The following is a 14,447-nucleotide window of genomic DNA, read 5'->3' as shown; positions in this document are numbered from 1 at the left end:
CCAGAAGCAGCCTGCTCTATCTTTCTCAGAGCAACTGGTGAGTTCAGGCCGTGGACATTTTCAACGGATTCCTTGAATTGCTGAATGGAAAATGGAATGCTTTTTACAATTGTAGTTTGGGTGAACGCTTACAGAGCAGATGAATGCTTCCATTCACCATGTGCGCGCATTTTGTTTCGTGACATTGGTCGCAACCCCTAAACTGTCACTTCCTCCCTAGTTCCCCATTTCCGTTTGTCCTTCTTTCTTGACCCTTCCTGTGCCTGAGTTGTTTTTGAGCAGATGCTGCCCGTATGATCGGAATGGTTGATGGCGCTGAGGTCTGTGCGCTCCCTGGTGTTGTGAGTCCCTCCTGGGCCTGTGATTGGCTGAAAGTTCATCCCTGGGAGTAAGCTCTGTTCCAGGCCTGAAGGGAAACCGTCTTAACGTTTCCACCAGTCTCCATCAGGCCAACGAGTCTGCTTTTTGATGATTTTGAATTTTGTCCTACATTTTCCTCCCTCTCTTCCTAGGATCTCCTACTGTGATCCTGATCAGAGTGGCCGGTAGTGGTCGATGGGCACCATCAAATTCTTCTGGTCTCAGAGTAGTGGAGCTGTGGTTTAATATCTTCTGTGGACTAATTGCTTCCTCGACTCCTTGATTTTCTTCATTCTTCTTTGATCCAGACAGGAAGAGAGCAATAGCTGCATGGCAATAGACAACCTCTTGCACTTGCAAACTGTAAGACTCCAGCTGCTACTCACACAGTAGGATGTGGAGTACTGTCATTGTAGATTTCATTATGCCAGTTGACCTAGATGTTCCATGAGACTGGGTGGTCTTAAGTCCCTGCGTTAGGCTGGATTCTCTAAAGAGTCAAAACCAGTGGCATCTGTACGTTTTGTATATATAATGAATTTATATCAAGCAATGGCTTACACAGTTGTAGACAAAGTTAAATCCAATCTAATCCAGTTCAAGTCAGGCTTCTTTTAGCTCATGGAAGCTGATGAACAGGAAGCAGTATGATGAAACCAGGGACACAGGCTGGCGGCTACAGAGGTCCAAATCCACATAATGAATGCACCATGGGTAGTCCACTGATGACTCCTGGGACTGACAGGTGCTGCAACAAAAGATGGAGGAACCAGACTCGAGATCCAGCTCTGGCAGAGAGCAAAAAGCCAAAGGGGAGTCGACTCTGCTCCGCTCTCTCTCTTACACAAAAAGGCTTCTTATGACACAAGAAGGCAATGTCATCAGGCAGCGACATGATAGGTTAAGTGCACTCCTACCTTTACCCAGGAGTGTTTCAAAAACAAAACAACAACAACAAACAAATTCACTGCCATCGAGTCGATGCTGACTCAGGCTGACTTTCCTGTGGGTTTCCAATGCTGTAACTGTTTATGGGAATAGAAAACTCAGGTGGTTTTGAACTGCCGACCATGTGAATCACAGTAAAACTTGGAACCACTATGCCACCATTAATTCCTAACCATCACAGTCCCTAACCTAGTTATGAAGCTTTCAGAGAGTTGTCCCTTATCTTCTCTACAAATCCTTAGACATACCTGCAGCACATACGTAGAAATATTCTCTGCCAAATCTATACATACTTGTGGGTTTATTTAATGGCTGTGAATTACAGTTCTCTCTGTTCTTCAAAGAACTGACCATCTAGGCATAACTTTAATACAAATACCATTCATATACCAAACATCACAACCACTTCCATTGAGTTGATTCTGATTCACAGTGATCCTATTCCAGATTTTTAAAACTGTAAATATTTATAGGAGCAGACGGTCTCATATTTCTCTCAAGTAGCAGCCAGTGGTGTTGAACTATTGATCTTGAGGTTAATGTTCTCCATCAGAGCTCTATAACATTCATCTCAGACTCAGTGACATTGAGCTGACTCTGACCCATCGAGCCCTGTAGCACAACGCAGTGAGCCGCTAACTACAAGCTCAGCAACTTGAACCCAGCAGCTGTTCCATGGGGCTGTCTACCCTCATAAAGATTTAAAGTCTTGGAAACCCAAAGGGGCAGTTCTACTCTGTACTATAGGATCACTATGGATATTAACATCCATAGAATGCATTACATTTTATAAAGTGCTTTGATCTACCTTTTTTTTTTTCTTGATCCACCTCACAACCTGGGTGGTAAATGGGAATGAGGATGTTGAGATGACACAATGTTAAAAGTCTTATTATACAAGGCTGTTTAGCTAACAGAGCTTCCATTTGGATTCCACTTCCTGCCTAGATTACAATCTTACTCCTATAGGTTCACATTAGAGAACAAAGCCCAGCTATGCAGATGTTAACTTTCCATTCAACCATCACCCACTGAAGGCTGAAGAAGAATTGATGCATTTGAATCACGATGCTGGTGAAGAATAGTGAAAGTACCATGGACTCTCAAAGGAAGAAACAAACCTGTCTTGGAAGAAGTACAGCCAGATGGCTCCTTACAGGCAAGGATGGCTAGATTCCTTCCGTATTTTGGACGTGTTGACCGGTCCCTGGAGGAGGGTATCATGCCTGGAAAAGTGGAGGGGCAGCAAAACAGAGGAAAGTCCTTGACAAGAAGGATCAACATTTGCTGCCCCAATGGGCTCAAGCATACGAACAATTGTGAGGAGGGTACCGTACCGAATACTGCTCTGTTCTGTTGTCCATAGGCCACTTTGAGTCGGAACTGATTCAACTCACATAGCAACAACCATTACCCTCTGCGGAGTTCAGATGTAGGATCAGACCACCATGGCCACATCCTGTCTGCCCTCTGTTAGTACGGGAGGATCAATGGAGCTAATGCGTGGAGAAATGCTCTCTGTACATTGTAGCAGGCCTCACACATCAGTGGGACAAATGAAGCCTTATTTGGCGTAGCAGAGCTGTGACGATGGCACAGACTGGGAGCTATTTTGTTCTGTCTCACACGCAGTCTTCATGAGTCAGAACTGACTGGATGGCACATACACCACCACCAGGTCTGACCAAGGTACAGAGCGTATGCAGCATCTCTGGATTCCTCAATTTGCAAAGAGATTTTTGAATTTTCATAAAGAAAGGCAGAGATGAGTAAGGTAAGCCAATAAATGTGAAACGAGTAGATTTTTTCCCCCCTACCTGGTTCAAAATGCTCCAGCTTAACTGTGACAAGTATTGAACACAGTGATCACACTTCATATGTACTGTTTTAGGTTGGGACCAGCGAACGAGTCACATTTTAATAGATTTTCTTTTCGGCTTGACTTGCTGCTAAAAAGTGTGATGGTGGTGTGTGTATATGTGTGGTAAGATGTGGGTGAAGATGAGGAGTGTAGGGAACTCATGAGAAGGTGAAATGATTTCACTTTTCTTATAAAAAGCACATATAACGCATTTGTTGACCCAACATGTGATGTGTGTACAGTGTACAACAGGATGATACTAATCAGGGACAACAGTCACTGATATCCAGCGACACATTCTCTGTCACCAGAAACGTAATGCTTCCTGAACACGGGCTTCATCTTTCTTATCTATTTTTAAGAAAGGTGCAGTTCTGCTCTGCCCTCTAGAGTGCCCGGGAGTCGGAATGCACGGAATCCGCCTCACTCTGGTGTCCCCCACCAGCAGACTACTCAGTTGATGAGAATAGAAGTTCCTTCCACAATAGGCCCAGCTAGATCGACAGGATGCACTTTCCCATCGTTGTCTTAATTTCTAAGGCTGACAGAACAAAATACCAGAAGGTGAATGGTTCTGAAGAACAGAAATGTTTGGTCTCACAGTTCAGGAGGCTAGAAGTCTGAATTTAGACCGATGGCACTAGGGAGCGGTCCTTTGTTTCTTTCAGCTTCCAGAAGCTGCTCGCAATCCTCACCATCCTTGGACTGGTTGATATGCCTGCCTCCATCCTCACATGGTGGCTTCATCCTTGTGTGCGTCTCTGTGGATCCTCTTCTCTTTATAAGACACTACTCACCAGGGATTAGGCTGATGATCCACCCTCTCCATTAGGCGCACAGCCCTCTGAAGCGCTGAAGAGCAAGGATGTCACTTTGAGGACTAAGGTGTGCCAGACCCAAGCCGTGGTGTTTTCCGTATGCATGTGAAAACTAGGTAATGAATAAGGAAGACCGAGGAAGAATCTATGCATTTGCGTTATGCCAGTTATGGTGCTGGTGAGGATTATTGAAAATAACCATAAGGATGTGGAAAGGATGGGGAAAAGTATCCATCTTGGGAGAAATACAGACAGAACGCTCCTCAGCAACAAGAATGGCAAGACTTCATCTCACATGTCTTGGACATGTTTATCGGGAGAGATCGGTTCCTGGAGGAAGGCATCATGCTTTGGAGCATGTCAGTAAAAAAGAGGCAGATTCTCAACACGAGGGACGGACACAGTGGCTGCAACAATCACCTCAAACATAGGAACCACTGTGAGAATGTCGCAGGACCGGGCTGTGTTTCATTCTGTTGTGTGTTGGGTTGTGATGAGTCACAACAGACTCGATGGCACTTACAACGATGCTCTTCTGGGGTAGGACATGGAAAGCCCTTAGCTGAACCAGGCAGAGCGTAGATGTCGAGGAAGGGCCAAATAACGAAATCTACAGAAGGAACCTGGCATTAGCTGCTCACCCGAAGGTTGGCTGCTCAGGACCACCCAAAGCCTCCTTGGGAGAGAGACCCGGTGCAGTGCGTCTGCAAAGATTACAGTCAATTTCAAAACCACTTCTCAACTTGTTTGGGCCATGATCGTCTGCAGTTTGGCAGTTATGTAACGATGTCATTTGATGGGTATATAATGATGTGATTATCCACCGTGATATGATCGGCCAATCAATTAGAAGGGGAAAACGGTGGGTGCAACACCCTCACCAACATAATCCAACATAAGGGAAGTTTTTCTGGGATAGAGCCTGTATCACCTTTTATTTTACAAGATCACAGAAGCACATTCTTCAGACCTAGGGCCCTTGAGATGAGAACCTGCTAGATCCAGGGGAAGATGGACGGCAAAATGTATGTAGATCTTCAAGGGATGCCAGGCCCACAGATACATTAAATGGAGACAGGGACCTGGCCCCCTAGTCAACCAAGAGAGAAAGCCTTCCCCCATCGCCGGCATCTTGAAATTGGATTTCTAGCATCTTAAATTGTGAGAGAATAAGTTCATGTGTATATAGCCTTTAAAAAATGACAGGAAAACCCCATGGGATAGTTCTCTTGTGTGACAGACACATGGGGTCCCATGAGTAGCAATGTACTCGATAGCAGCTAACAAGAGAAGAAGAAACCAGCGCCGATCCTGACTCATTCCTGTCCCATAAGTCAGAGTAGACCTGCCCCATACATTTCCCAAGTTTGTGATCTCTATGGAAGTGGGCTGTTGCATCTTTCTCTGGCAGAGAGGCTAGGGGTTCAAATAGTCAACCTTTTGATTACCAGCCAAGCCCTGAACCACTGCACCTCCTGGACTCCAACCAGCACCACCACAGCAGATTTGCCAGTGGAAGACAATCCTCCCTATTCAAGTGAGAACTATTTCTTAAATAACCACAATGCTGTTCTAACACCTAAGAAAATTCATATTATCTTTATAATCTAATGTGGCCTATCTTCTTATTTCATCTCTATTTTGCCAATCAGGAAAGGTTAGAGAAACGTTTTGCATTTGGATGTCTAACAATGTAGTAGAGTCAATCCCCAGAGTATGTTGTTTTTAGGTGCCATCGAGGATGTTCCAACCCACAGTGGCTTGTGCACAACACCGCTTGGTCCTGCTCCACCCTCCCAATGGTTCCTAGGCTTGAGCCCATTGTTGCAGCCATGGTGTCGATCCATCTCCTTGAGGGCCTTTCTCTTTTCACTGCCCCTCTACTTTACCAAACATGATGTCCTTCTCCAGGGACTGGTCCCTCCTGATACCATCTCCAAACCATGTCAGATGAAATCTCACCATCCTTGCCTCTAAGGAGCACATTGGCCATACTTTGTCCAAGACAGATGTTTGTTCTGTCAGTAGTCCACAGTACTTTGAATATTCTTCAACCGCATGCTTTAAATGCGTCGATTGCAATGTCCATCTCTCACATGTACATGAGGCAATGGGAAATACCATGGCTTGGGTCAGGTGGACCTTAGTCCTCAAAGTAACATTCTTGCTTTTCAGTACTCTAATGAGGTCAATTGCAGCCGATTTACCTAGTATAATACATCTTTTAATCTTTTGACTGCTGCTTCCATGAACATTGATTGTGGATGCAAACAAGACAAAATCCTTCACAACTTCAACCTTTTCTCCACGTATCGTGCTGTTACTTATTGGTCCAGTTGTGAGGATGTTGGTCATCTTGACATTGGGTTGTCATCCTTGATGTCATCCTGAAGGCCGCCATCCTTGATCTTCATCAGCAAGTGCCTCGCTTTCCACTGACAAGGTGCATCATTTTCACACTACAGGTTCTTAAGACGTCTTCAGATGGTTAATAAGACTGCCTCCAACGTATAATGGGACTTGATTCAGAGGACTCCTTCCTAATCCAGTTCTATTATCAGTATCTTTATAAACCCGGCAGTGTTTTCGAACAGTAAATTATGAAACTGAACATCTGTAAGTGAACATCTGAGAATGATAACACCAGCAAATCACACACTGCAACATATTACTGAAAACAAGACCCATAAAACACAACACAGGGGAACAACAGATCGCCCTCCGTGCCATCTACCATGCTGAGGATGCTTGGTAAGTCAAGGACTTTCTGTGTCCCATATCCTCTCACTCCCTGCCATCGAGCCACTGCTGACTCATAGCAACCCCCTGTGGGTTTCTGAGACTGTCACTGTTTATGAGGGCCGAAAGCCCAGTCTGTCCCCAATGGTATGCTAGTGGTTTTGAACCACAGCCCAATGAGTAACATAGTACCACAGGCCTCCTTCATATCCATTGGTGGCTTTAAGTTTTTTGGTCAGTGTTTTTACTTGCTTGGAAAGCACTTGCCACTAGGATGGGGAGGGAGCCCATTTTTAATACTTTGAAAACTGGAGTTCCCTTTCTTAATGAAGTAAATATGGACATGCCCATGGCATAGTGGGGAACATTAAGACTGAAAGTTACAGATACATCATTTTAGCCCCTATGGATTAAAATTCTGCATTTCTCCCCAAAAGAATTCATGGCTAATCAATAATCCACAGAAACAACTACCAACCGAGAGATCTGTTTAATGAGCAAGAAACCACGCACAGGTTCTCGTCTAACAGTTAACAGATGGGATGTCCACCTCCATATTCAAGTGTGTGCACCAGCTAAGGATTCAATTATTCTCGGGGAGCTGGTGGCAGCTTAGAGCTTTCTTTTTTTGTTTATGATGGAAATCATGATTTTTGCTGACCAGAGGAAAATGTAGATCTAAAAATAATGTGCAAACCTTGCTCACGATTTCCTCCAAGGTTGTGAGCACCTCAAGAGTTCCCATGATGGACATCATTTTTCAATACTTTCTATCTAGAGTTCTGCCCCCACACGTTTCATTACACTTGACTAAATGGCTGGATAGTTTCCACATGGTGTATAAGATACCTTTGATGACGTTTATGATAAGGACCAGTATTAGCTCCTCCCTAACCGACAAAGTGACACTTGCTGTCACTTCCAGTTTGGGGTCTATGTTGGGTCATTCCTAGTTCCTGCTGAATAACAGAAATATCCTGCAATATCTTATAAGAGACTACCAAAATAGCTGAGGACCACTCAATAATTGGAGGAAGTAATTGATTTTGCTTTCAAGGAGAGATTGAAGTCCTAATGCGAGCTAGCAGGCAGTGCTGCAGAAGGCAGCTTTGATAAGAAGCTACTGTGAATTTTAGGGAGCAGCGACTTGGATTTTTAAGTGCACTTAAAATACCGTCTTATTATGAAACCAGGCCAACATCTCAAGGGTGTGAGGTGTGATACTTGCTCAGTGGCTGCTTTGCAGCTAACGTGAGTATGACGTTTCCTTCAGGGAACAAGACAGTGTCCCATACATTCATTTAAAGACCCCCCACCCCCACCCCAGCCCCACTCCTGTAGGATCACTGTGCAATCAAATTGATTCATTTACTTTAGAACTATTATTTACTTAAAAAATATCTACACCCTAATGTAATTAAAGCACACATGCAAATAACCAGATTAGAGGGACCAGGTGTTACAGTGGTTACGTGTTGGGTTGCTAGCCGCAAGGTCAGCAGTTCAAAACCACCAGCTTTCTATACTGTCAGAGTCACAGCCTCAGAAACCACAGGGCAGTCCTCCCCCGTCCGGGAGGGCTGCTATGCGTTGGAATTGATACAATGGCAGTGAGCTTGGCTTATTGAGTTGATGGTTATGACCGTCAAAATTAATGAATCCATCTTTTCCTTCTGTGTGGTGGAGTGGCATATTTTGGGTCCACCTACAATCTTCTCATCCAGGACATATCTCTGAAGCCTACACAGGTCCACAATTTCATCGTTAACTTGAAAACCTCTGTTTTCAAGTGTGTGCGCACAAGCTAAGGATCCAATTACCATCTGGGAGCTGGTGACAGATTATGACAGAGTAATTTCTACTCTGGATCTATGTATTTCTACTCGGGGGATGACTAACTCTACCTATCCCCACAGCCAGCCAATAAGATAACTCCCTTTCTCTTCCTGCAAAAAGGATCAAAGATGAACATGTAAGTTCAGCTCAGCCAATGAGAATGTTCCGGGAATTTTACTACCTCATCAGGAAAGATGGTCCTTTATTGAGAAATATAAGTACTAAGGATATCACATATGGATGAAGATAACACACTAAAACCTTCGATGCAGATTGTACCGCATCATAGATGAAGCGAGAGTGTATGAAAAACGACAGAGGGATTTTGTGGCTAGCAGTTCAATGTGTAACCACTACACCACCAGGGTGCCTGAAAGATTCAACATGTCAAGACTTTTATTATTCTTTAATTAATAATCAGTGTCCTTAGATGTAGCAGTTGAGAAGTAAAAGGCCTATCACATTGGGCAAATATGCTTTAAAAGACCTCCTAAGAGTACTAAAAAAAAAAAAAGTATTAAAAAGTCGTGATGTCACTCTGATGACTCAGATGTCCTGACTCAAGCTCTTTCAGTTGTTTGGTATGTGCACAGCGTCGCTGTGAGTTGGAATCAACTTGACGATAGCAAATGTGATTTTATATTTGTCTTATATATATGCAGAGGGTGGACCACGAGAAACAAAGATCAAGTGATTGGCATTTGAACAGTGGTGTTGTCAAAGAATATTGAATATAGCATGGGCTACCCGAAAACTGAACGAATCAGTCTGGGAGAAAATGAAACCAGAATGCTCCTTCCTAGCAAGGATGGAGAGATTTCATCTTTCTTGGCATTTGTTATCACAAGGACCAGTCTCCGCCAAAGGACATCGGGCTCGCTAAAGGAGACGTTCGGTGATATCAAGGAGACTTTTAAGGAGCTGGCTTGACACAGTGGCTGCAGCAAAGGGGCTCAAGCTTAGCAATCATGAGGATGGCACAGAACCAGAAACTGTTTTGTTCTTTCGTACCGAGGGTTGCCAGGAGCTGGAGCTGATTCGACACCACCTGCGTGGTCTGTGTCTGGGGGAAGTTGCCTGAGGCATCAGCATGGAGTTAAGCTTCTCCTACACAGGACCAGGAGGAGAAGTTGAGAGATCCGTGGGAAAGATCAAGCAAATGCAAGTCCCTCTGACCCCTCATGCCAATGAGGCACCCGATCAGCAACAAGGTTTGTGAGCTGCAAAGTGGTTGCAGATTTACGGTCCCCTAACCCCCAAACTCCCACAAGAGCACCTTTTCCAGCTGAATCCCTTGGTGTGATGGTGAAGGATTATGTCAACGAGACTCTCCGAGGTAAGGGTGGGGGCAGAGCCCAAGCCATCCGTTGTGTTGCACCCTGATGACACCTCCTTGGCATCAGAGCCTCTTTGCATAAGAGAGAGGGAGATGAAGGAGAGTCAGAATCTCTTTAGCTCTTCACCTTCTGTCAGAGCAGGATCTCGAGCCTGGTTCTTCACTATCCTGTTGCATCACTTGCCAATCTCAGGCACCATCAGCAGACTACTGATGGTGGATTCACTGGGCCAACATTGGACTTCTGCATACACCAGCCTGAACTCCCAGTTCTACTCCTGGATGCCTGCCCTGGGGACTTCACTCTCCAACATCCGCAGCAAAGACAAGAGCCCTACAGAGGATGCTTAACGAGCTCCCACGGTTGAGTCAGGCCAAACCCCTGATATATAGAATATGACTATTTGGGGGCATTGATAGTTCAGTGGTAGAACTCTTGCCTTCTGTTTTAGATAGAATTTTCTAGAGAAATGAAACCAGTGGCACTCACACATATATAAGAAAGCACTTCAAATCAAGAAATAATTTTTTATCAAGAGAGGGGCCCAGCCCAGTCCAACTCAGGTCTATGGATCTACTGCTAGCTGGCAGCTCCTAGACTCATTCAGCTGCCTATGGATGAAGCCAGAGTTGAAAGCTGGAAGCTGGTACAACACAGGCTGGTGGGTGAAGTGTCTTAAAGATCAACGGTGCACATGAACATGGCAGAGCCGCACAGCTCCCAGACTCAGCAGGCTGCATGGGCCACCAGCTTCAGACTTGAGACCCAGACCCAGTGAAGCAGGACGGCAAAGAGAATGAGAGAAATAAATTCTCAGTGTCTCTCTTATAAAAAGGCCACACTACAAGGAGATACCCTCAGGCTTCAACCTAACAGATAGGTAAGAATCTATCCCTGTCTCCACACAGGTACCAGGAAGTTGACAAAATCTCTAACCATCACACCTTCCATGAAGGAGGCCTAGCCTTGGTTTCTGGTCAATGCACCCCAGACACAGCCACCACCTATCATCAGTGGAAGCTTGTGTGTTGCTATGATGCTGTGGTAGTTACATAATCTGGTGTCAACTTGAGACTATTAAGAGTGAAGGAGTAGGGTTTATCCTGTCAATCAGGTTGTAGCTTGATGATCTAATTTAGAGGCGCAACGGAGATAAATCGCTCACTGGAGGCTGGACCCACACTCTCTCTGCTTCATCTTCCTGCTGACAAGCCACATGGAGCTCATGGCAGGGCTGAGATGCTTCCACTGCCACCGGATCCACAAGACTTTCCAATTACTGGCCTGTGATCTTCCTGTACTTGGCATCATTGCATGTGTTGTGTGAGTCTGAAGAGGAATTTACAGACTGATATCATACATATGGGCTAATGTCAGACTTAAGGAGTTGATCTGGACGGGGCTGGAATGCATTCTTAATATACTATTGCTTTTTAATATAAAGCTCTTTTTTTTTTTAAGTGTTTGAGAGCTTTATATGAAGAGCTATATACCAAGCACACATCCCAGTCTAGATAAAGTCCAAAATCCCATACTAGTCCATAAATCCCTCTTCAGAGTCAAGCAATGGTGCAGATAGCAGCAAGATCACACAGGCTGGTAGGTGAAAAGTCTGCTAGATCCAATGGCAGTGAACACATCTCCAGGACTCTGGTTGCCATCAGCGTGGATCAAAATGGCTCTTCAACAAGACAGTGAAGTAGATAGTGTGTGGCTCACCTCCAGGGAGAGTTTCCCTTTGGTGTTTGATGAGAATTGATTTTTGGCTGAAGCCCAAACTCTTTACACACATGTGGCTTCTCCCTGAGTGTGTCCTCTGGTGTTTGATGAGATTTGTCTTTCGGCCGAAGCCTCGCCCACATTCCTTGCACACATGTGGCTTCTCACCAGCGTCCTCTGGTGTCAGTTGAGATGGTTTTTTTGGCGGAAGCCTCACTTATACTCCTTGCACACATGTGGCTTCTCCCCTGAGTGTGTCCTCTGGTGTCTGTTGAGATGGCTTTTTTGGCTGAAGCCTGGCCCACACTCCTTACACACATGTGGTTTTTCCCAAGTGCTTCCTCTGGTGTGCAGTGAGATGTGACTGTTGGCCAAAGCCTCGTCCACAGTCCGTACACATGTAAGGTTTCTCCCCTGTGTGTGTCCTCTCGTGAGTGATGAGATATGCCCTCTGGCTAAAGCCTCGCCCACATTCCTTGCACACATATGGCTTCTCCCCTGTGTGTGTCCTCTGATGCATGCTGAGAGTTGACTTTCGGCCAAAGCCTCGCCCACATTCCTTACATACATAAGGTCTCTCACCTGTGTGTGTCCTCAGGTGTCTGATGACAGTTGACTTTCGGCTAAAGGGTCTCTCACACTCTTTACACACATATGGCTTCTCCCCTGAGTGTATCCTCTGGTGTTTGATGAGATCTCCCTTCAAGCTAAAGGCTCGCCCACACTCCTTACACACATGTGGTTTCTCCCCCAAGTGTGTCCTTTGGTGTCTGCTGAGATATAACTTTTGACTAAAGTCTCATCCACACTCCTGACACCTGTAAGGTTTCTCCCCTGAGTGTGTGCTTTGATGTATGATGAGAATTTACCTGACACTAAAGCCTCGCCCACATTCCTGACATACATAAGGTCTCTCACCTGTGTGTGTCCTCTCATGTCTGATGAGATGTGACTTTCGGCTAAAGCCTCGGGCACACTCCTTACAGGTATAAGGTTTTTCCTCTGAGTGTGCCCACTGGTGTCTGATGAAAGCTGATTTCCAGCTAAAGCATTGCCCACATTCCTTACACACATATGATTTCTCCCCTGAGTGTATCCTCTGGTGTGTGATGACAGCTGGTTTGCAGGTAAAGCCCTGTGCACATTCTATGCACCCACATGGCTTCTGCCCTGAGCGTGTCCTCGGGTGTGTGATGAGAGATGACTTGAGGCTCCAGCCTGGCGGAAACACATCATGTTTCTCATCTGAGTGTATTCTTTGTTGCTGAAGGAAATAGGATTTCTGAGTAAGGCCTTGGCAACACTCACTGTATACATGTGGCTTCTCCTGGGAAAGGGCCTTCTGATTTGTGAAGTTTGGTTTCAAGCTGCAGTCTGGCTCATCTTGTCTACAAGTACTTACTCCAAATCTTGAGGTTTCTAATCTCTTCGAACCCTTGTCTGTTTCCACAGAGTTTTTTCCCCTCGGGGCAGAGTCGGCCTTCATTCCTACCACTGTGTTGTGTTTTCTGGGCCTTGCTGACTGTCCTCGGGCAGAACTGGAGGATGCTCTTGCGGTCTCTCTCTCCCCTGTGCTCCCACACAAGGGTTTGGAGGCTTCTCTCTCCCGCCCTTGTGTGTTTTCAGTCCTGCAGTTCTCATCAGAACCCTGATGCTCTGGCTGCCCTGGACTGGAATCCGCTGGATGGAAGTGATTCTTTGCACACAAGTCCGGGAAGATCTGAAGCACATGCTGCCTGAGGAACTGCACACAGGAGAAGGCGAAGAGGCGGGAGGAATAGTAGATTTGTGATGTTGGTCCCACGGAGAGCAGATTCCTGTAGATCTCCAGCATCACGTCTCTGTACAGGGTCTTCTGCTCAGAGCTCAGTGTCTCCCATTCTGCCTCCGAGAAAAGCACAGTGACATCCTGGATTGTGACTGGCTCCTTCTCTTAAGACAGGAGAAGAAAGGCCTACTCTCTGGAAATGAAGCAACACTTCACAAAAATGCGAGGATCCCAACTCACCAGTATCTGGTGATGCTTCTGCTTTTTCTCTTGGCGCCAGTCAGTATCAGGAGAAGACAAACCTTTTGTGAGCTTCTTCATGGTGTCCATTTCTTCCCTGTTCCTTCAAGCCAAGGTCTTCCAGGCCTTCTCTGAGTGTAAGGACCAGAACACACTATGGCCCCAGTCAGTGCAGAGGCGGCCTGGAAATTCTGCTCAGGGCCAGCTGGACGTTATTTCATCTCCAGCTGCATCTCTGCTGCCTGCTCGTCACCCCGCAGCCAGCGCTCACTGAAGCTCCCTTCCGCCTCTCTCTGGAAAACGCACGCCGGCAAGAAGCTCCAGGGGCGGCTCTCCGAGGACCTATAAAGCTCTTTTTTATACACATATGAGTGTCTATAAATTTTTTTTTCTAGTCAACCGGGACTAACACAGATGCTGACCAGGTTTCAGTGGAGTTTTCAGACTGAGACAGACTAGGCGGAAAGACCAATGATCTACTTCAAAAAATCAGCCAGTGGAAATCCTATGATTCACAACGTTCCGTTTTCAACCAATTATATGAATGACACAGGCCCAGGGAGCATCTTGGTCCATTGTGCATTGGGTTTCCATGAGTTGTGCGTCAACTGATAACAGCTCACAACAACAATGTAGTTATTACATAAGATGTTATATTGGATATATACATGTTACACAGTACAAAACATATACCACACACAAGCATATATACCATATATACTTGTGTATAAGCCAATTTTTCAGCACATTTTTAATGCAGTTTTTGTGGTAAAATTAGGTGCCTTGGCTGATATTTGGGTTGGCTTATACTCGAGTACGTA

At 45.5% G+C, this 14,447-nt stretch overlaps 1 protein-coding gene across 1 annotated transcript; it reads right to left on the bottom strand.

Annotated features, from left to right (window-relative positions):
• Positions 1-11,355: 11,355 nt before the first annotated feature.
• Positions 11,356-13,913, bottom strand: LOC123521093 (zinc finger protein 343-like). The gene is made up of 2 exons (XM_045285132.1): positions 13,627-13,913; positions 11,356-13,545 (listed from the first exon to the last, which is right to left on the bottom strand). The coding sequence occupies exons 1-2, from the start codon at positions 13,714-13,716 to the stop codon at positions 12,484-12,486; spliced, it is 1,152 nt and encodes a 383-aa protein (XP_045141067.1). The 5' UTR covers positions 13,717-13,913; the 3' UTR covers positions 11,356-12,483.
• Positions 13,914-14,447: the final 534 nt, after the last annotated feature.

Source organism: Echinops telfairi, unplaced genomic scaffold (assembly GCF_000313985.2).
Source record: "Echinops telfairi isolate 266 unplaced genomic scaffold, ASM31398v2 ScPeMD7_7469;HRSCAF=8507_1, whole genome shotgun sequence".
Taxonomy (NCBI): Eukaryota; Metazoa; Chordata; class Mammalia; order Afrosoricida; family Tenrecidae; genus Echinops; species Echinops telfairi.
The sequence above is the reverse complement of the archived record's forward strand: the minus strand, read 5'-3'. Positions and strand labels throughout refer to the sequence as shown.